The sequence below is a fragment of the Arachis hypogaea genome, chromosome 5, assembly GCF_003086295.3.
Source record: "Arachis hypogaea cultivar Tifrunner chromosome 5, arahy.Tifrunner.gnm2.J5K5, whole genome shotgun sequence".
NCBI classification, from domain to species: domain Eukaryota; kingdom Viridiplantae; phylum Streptophyta; class Magnoliopsida; order Fabales; family Fabaceae; genus Arachis; species Arachis hypogaea.
The window spans coordinates 10,897,929-10,903,928 of NC_092040.1; the positions used below are offsets into that span (position 1 = coordinate 10,897,929).

The 6,000-nt window shown below is 33.0% G+C and overlaps 2 protein-coding genes across 2 annotated transcripts; both read left to right on the forward strand.

Moving 5' to 3' along the window:
• The first annotated feature begins 1,027 nt into the window (after positions 1-1,027).
• On the forward strand, positions 1,028-2,916 carry LOC112800732 (phenylcoumaran benzylic ether reductase Pyrc5). Its single transcript, XM_025843112.3, has 5 exons — positions 1,028-1,324; positions 1,444-1,578; positions 1,924-2,161; positions 2,255-2,458; positions 2,564-2,916. Exons 1-5 carry the CDS (start codon positions 1,142-1,144, stop codon positions 2,728-2,730), a joined length of 927 nt encoding a protein of 308 aa, XP_025698897.1. The 5' UTR covers positions 1,028-1,141; the 3' UTR covers positions 2,731-2,916.
• A 394-nt stretch (positions 2,917-3,310) lies between these two features.
• Positions 3,311-5,092, forward strand: LOC112800733 (phenylcoumaran benzylic ether reductase Pyrc5). The gene is made up of 6 exons (XM_029298245.2): positions 3,311-3,359; positions 3,435-3,628; positions 3,713-3,847; positions 3,970-4,207; positions 4,433-4,636; positions 4,712-5,092. Exons 1-6 carry the CDS (start codon positions 3,326-3,328, stop codon positions 4,876-4,878), a joined length of 972 nt encoding a protein of 323 aa, XP_029154078.1. The 5' UTR covers positions 3,311-3,325; the 3' UTR covers positions 4,879-5,092.
• The last annotated feature ends 908 nt before the right edge of the window (positions 5,093-6,000 follow it).

Sequence of the window (6,000 nt, forward strand, 5' to 3'; positions counted from 1 at the left end):
AAATAAAAACACACTACACTTTCAAATTAAACTTCTAAATTTTAATATTAAAATAACCATCCATACACTAGTAAAATGAACATCCGATATATCTACTGTTTACATTGTTTAATATTTTCATTATTTACCTATACTTTTTCTTTTCCAAATTTTTTTCTTATTCTAGAAACGCATACTTTTCTCCCACACAGAGGTTGAAATTTGGGAAATTCTCATTCAATGGCTGGCCCTTCTTTTCATACATTGCATGCAAGATGCAAAGTGCTCTCTCTGGTCGATGGCAATGCTGATGCTTTAATTTGGGCCTTTACATTTCGTTTGTGACGAGAACATTGAAATTAGGATGGATGCTAGTGGCTATTATTTATAGTTTTAGTCAAATTTTATATCCTTGACTGTAACTCCAACCTGCCTGAAATTGTCAAACTATCAGAATATTTAAATTAACTACGGTTTATTCTTCTTCTTTTTTTTGGTGACAAACTACGGTTTATTCTGATTAGTAGAAAATATATCTGAACAGAAATATTCGCTATTTCATCACTTTTTCATCAATAAAATATAAAACTGACAAAATAAAATACACTACATCCGTATACTATTTCATGTAATATTAGAGAAATTAGAGGGTAACGACAGGAGCCATTTCAAGTATAATTAGAAATTTTAAATTATTAAGTTACTCAGCTTCTCTAGTAATATAATCCACTCTTATAGATCAGTTCCTACCTCTTCAAACATGCTTAATGGAAAACTTAGAGCAGATTAATTATTTTAATTTTAATATAATAAAAACTGGAAAACACTCTTATGTGATGTAATGTAATTATTTGATTTTTTTTATCAGATGAAGAAAATACAAGACAAAAAATAATAAAGATCAACGGATTAATTAAATGTGATGGAATCACAATCATAAAAATAAGATTGTTGTTGGTATGTGATAATGAAAGCAAAGCGTAAGATTCGTTGACCATTGACTTTTGAGTTCTGTTTCATACATTCATACTTGAGCTTCTCTAGATGATAGTGCCGCACCAGTCACTACAAAAACCATATATTGCATCTCTTTGCTCTGCACAAAAGCATAATCAAACTAACTGAGAGCCTATTTTGGTTTGAGATTTGTAGTTTATGTATCATGGCAACTAAGAGCAAAATCCTAGTGATTGGAGGCACAGGGTACATTGGAAAGCACATAGTTGTGGCAAGTGCAAAAGAAGGTCACCCCACTTTTGCTTTGGTGAGGGAGAGCAGTGTTTCTCACCCTGAAAAGTCAAAGCTCATTGAGAGCTTCAAGAGCCATGGAGTCACTCTTGTTTATGTTTGTATCATCCTTCAATCACCAGCCATCTCATTTCTTCTTTTATTTATTTGTGAAGCTACTACTACTTCAGTGTCCAAACTCCAAACTAATTGGCACTTAATAATTGCATACTGTAGGGCGATTTAAGTGATCATGAAAGCCTTGTTAAGGCGATCAAGCAAGTTGATGTTGTGATCTCCACTGTAGGAGGACCACAAATAGCTGATCAATTCAACATCATCAAGGCCATAAAAGAAGCCGGGAACATCAAGGTATACAAGCTATGTCAAAATATGAATAAATGACTATTTGTACCATGAAAAATGAAAACGGTGACATATGTACCCACATTAAATCGAAACTAAACTTGTACTCACGCAAAATGGTGTCCGTGTGACAAAAGTACCTGTCTTTGGAGGGTTGGAGTGTCACGTACGCTACTTTTGTCACACGGAGGAAATCTTGCGTGGGTACAAGTTTAGTTTCGATCTGGAATGGGTACATATTCCAGTGTTTTCATCTTTTATGGATACAAATGGTCATTTATTCGTCCAAGTATATTGATTAAAATTTAAAAATAAAATCAAGAAATGATACTGATTTTTAAATGTTACCAGAGGTTCCTGCCTTCAGAATTTGGGCTAGATGTGGATCGTCAGCATGCCATTGAGCCAGTGGTGGGCTTCTTTGGTGTAAAAGCGAAAATTCGGAGGGCGGTGGAAGCCGAAGGGATTCCTTACACTTATGTCAGTTCTAATGGTTTTGCTGGATACTTCTTGCCAACACTGTTCCAGCAAAATGTCACAGCTCCTCCCAGGGACAAAGTTGTCATTCTAGGAGATGGCAATGTCAAATGTATGATGTGTCACAATATCATTTCACATATTTTACAAACAATATTAATGGACATGCAACTGAAATAGTTTTGTTTTGGTATGTTTGTTTCAGCAATTACTGTGAAGGAGGAAGATGTTGCTACTTACACAATCAAATCAGTGGATGATCCAAGAACTTTGAACAAAATTCTGTACCTGAGGCCCCCTGCCAATACTTTAACTTTCAATGAGCTCGTTTCCTTGTGGGAGAAGAAGATTAACAAGACCCTTGAGAGAATTTACCTTTCAGAGGATCAAATTCTAAAGAGCGTTCAGGGTGAGTACTAAGTAATAAATCCTAGCAATAATTTGTCACAGATATTTGATTTATTTTATAGTGTGAATATATATCCTTTAATATTATTGTTGTTGTTGTTTGCAGAGACTCCTTTTCCGGGGAACTTGATGCTGGCATTAGGCCACTCAACTCTAGTAAAGGGAGATTCAGCAAACTTTGAGATTGAAGCTTCATTTGGGGTGGAGGCTTCTCAACTTTATCCAGAGGTGAAATACACCACGGTCGACGAATATCTGAATCAGTTTGTTTGAAATTTAAATGTGTAAACTCTGGCCAGAGTCAACAAGTCAATAACACTTATCACACTCACACACCATATTCTCTACTCTGTTATTGTATATTTGTATCTCATAGTCTTTATTTCGTTGTGTTTGCGTTGTTGTGTACTATTATTGTTCAGAAATCTTAATAATATAAGCATCGTATTCATATCAAAACTATAGCGTGTATCACTTTGTTTCTATGGCTGTTCATATTTTTGTACATTTTCTATTCTTGACTGTTTTACCTATATGCCACTGCTACTAAAATTTGTTATTAAAATGTTATTCTTTTTTAAACTATCCAACAAGTGAAATGCTAATCAGAAAATGTATTTAATTTTGTAATGATCGATATTTCAGATCAGACAGTTATTTTTAAATACAAAGTAGATAATCTAAATAAATCAGGTTATGCAATTCAGTTTAGTATGTTTATACTCTTACAGATCATCTCTTACGTCGTCAAACACTGCTTATTAAAAAGAGGGAAATTAAATATGCAATTCTTCAATTTATAAAGAACTACAAGACAATGAATCAAATGTCATGAATGACAACAAAACGTTTCATATGAACAATAATAATGTTTGTAGTTCGCATATCACAATCAAACCAACGTAAGATTCATTGAACATTGACATCCAATTGATAGAATCTCTTTCTTATGCTTGTTTTTTACTTGTGCGTTGTAGTTTCTGTTACCATGGCAGGAAAGAGCAAAGTCCTAGTGATTGGAGGCACAGGGCACCTTGGAAAATACATAGTGGAGGCAAGTTCAAAAGCAGGACACCCCACGTTTGCTTTGGTTAGGGAGAGCACTGTTTCTCACCCTCAAAAGTCTAATCTCATTGAGAGCTTCAAGAGCTATGGAGTCACTCTTGTTTATGTTTGTATCCTCCAATCACATATCAGTACTCATTTGTATAACTACTTAAAATTACAGTCTGTTAATATGTGATTTATTGTGTAGGGTGATCTAAGTGATCATGCAAGCCTTGTTAAGGCAATCAAGCAAGTTGATGTTGTCATCTGCACTGTAGGTCCATCACAAGTAGATGATCAACTGAACATCATAAAGGCAATAAAAGAAGCTGGCAACATTAAGGTGCATACACGCATTATCTCCAAATATATGTATTTTTGTTATGTAGCAAAAGGAAAATAGAAAGTGGTGTTATACTTTGAAACAGAAAAAACACATACATAATGTGTTTTTTGTATTATCAGAAGTTTCTCCCATCAGAATTTGGGGTGGATGCAGACCGGAATGAAGCGGTTGAGCCGGCGGCGAGCTTCTTTGAGAAAAAAGCTAAAATTCGAAGGACGATCGAAGCCGAAGGAATTCCTTATACTTATGTAATTTCCAATGGCTTTGCTAGATACTACTTAGCAACAATGTCACAGGAAAATGCCACAGCTCCTCCAAAGGATAGTATAGTCATTCTAGGAGATGGAAATGTCAAAGGTAATGACTCTGATTGATTTAGAGATAATACTCAATTTGGTCCTTAAACTTTACACTGCGTCCAGTAAAGTTAGAGGACTAAATAGAAGCAATTGAAATTCAAAGAATAAATTGAGGCTCACGTATAAGTTTAGAGACCAAATTGACTATTATCTCGATTGATTTATGATATCTGTAGTTTTGTATGCTGAATTATATTAAGTAAAGTTGAAATTGTTGTTTCAGCAATTTATGTGGAGGAGAAAGACATTGCAGCTTACACAATCAAAACAATAGATGACCCAAGAACCTTGAACAAATCTCTCTACCTAAGGCCCCCTGCCAATGTTTTGAGTTTCAACGAGCTTGTATCCTTGTGGGAGAACAAGATTAACAAGACCCTTCACAAAATTTACGTTCCAGAAGATCAAATCCTTAAGAGCATCCAAGGTGGGTAATTAACAGAAAATTAATTTATTCACAAAATCAAATCAACTTATAATAAGAATTATTTATGGTGTGCAGAGAGTTCTTTCCCTAGGAACATGATGTTGGCGGTATGCCACTCACTAATAGTAAAAGGAGATTGTGTAAACTTTGACATAGCGCCTTCGTTCGGGGTTGAGGCTTCTGAACTTTATCCAGAAGTGAAGTACACAACGGTCGACGAATATATGAATCAATTTCTCTGAAAATCTAAGTCTCTAATTAATAACAATAACAATAAGCATATCAGATGGACTAGTTCCTGCTCCTGCATGCAATTATAAATCTTAAGATTGAGTTAATCAGATGCACAGTTACTAGTTAACACTTTATTTTGTTGGATGATTGACTACCAATAATATAATGTATTTCTTTTGAATTATACACTTATTATTTAAAGTATTACTATATATTAGCTTTTTCCAATTGGCCACATAGAACCTTTACATATACAGAATAGAATAGTAAGCAAACCAACTTTGACAAGAGAGCAGCGAAATGTTTTGTTTATTATTCTGCAGAAACTCACACATATGCACCATGGGTTAGTCAATTTTGGTGTGAGCGGGCATCAATGCACGTATCAATTATTTGATGAGTAGATACGATGAGCTAGATAGATTAAGTTTGATGGAAGTAACGGATGCATGATCTTAAATAAAATGTAATATTTTGAGATTAATTTTGAAGTACTATCCACAACAAGGTTATGAATTATACTTAGGTAGTCACGTGTACACACCAAATCAATTACTATTTTAAAATATATATTTAAATATAAAATATATATTAAAAATAAATTAAACAACACATATTTATATACATATTTATACACGAATACATATTAACTACTAATGTAGCAATGATTTTTTGTGTATACATAATATTTTTTGTTATATTTTTTATCAGGTTTTTAAAAGTAACAAGCCATATTCAGCCAAATATTATATTTTTAATGTAAATAATAATAATAATAATAATAATAATAATAATAATAATAATAAAGAGATTGAAATCAATTTTTCTTACGTATTTTTTCCATTTTCTTAATCTTTTTACGCATCTACTATTATATTAGTTGATTACTTGATTATTGGTTTAAAAAAGTTAATTTTCTAGAAAAACCAAATTAATTAAATGTGTACCAGTGAGCGAGAGAGTAAATGTTGAAAAAAATGTACTTATTAGACGGCAAAGCAAAATAAACCAGGCACAAATTTAAATAGACTATATTGTACTAATAATACTGACAAGAATTTTGTATCTCATACCAAAGATAGAATCTCTCTTGATATCAATTTCATATATAATGAGTTTAAGTTATATTA

Excerpts from the sequence above, each read along its gene's own strand:
- LOC112800732 (XM_025843112.3), top strand. The coding sequence starts at position 1,142 with ATGGCAACTAAGAGCAAAATCCTAGTGATTGGAGGCACAGGGTACATT. Across the intron at positions 1,325-1,443 it reads ATGGAGTCACTCTTGTTTAT|GGCGATTTAAGTGATCATGA; the intron begins GTTTGTATCATC and ends TGCATACTGTAG. Across the intron at positions 2,162-2,254 it reads AGGAGATGGCAATGTCAAAT|CAATTACTGTGAAGGAGGAA; the intron begins GTATGATGTGTC and ends TGTTTGTTTCAG.
- LOC112800733 (XM_029298245.2), top strand. The coding sequence starts at position 3,326 with ATGTTTGTAGTTCGCATATCACAATCAAACCAAC. Across the intron at positions 3,360-3,434 it reads CATATCACAATCAAACCAAC|TTTCTGTTACCATGGCAGGA; the intron begins GTAAGATTCATT and ends TGTGCGTTGTAG. Across the intron at positions 3,629-3,712 it reads ATGGAGTCACTCTTGTTTAT|GGTGATCTAAGTGATCATGC; the intron begins GTTTGTATCCTC and ends TTTATTGTGTAG.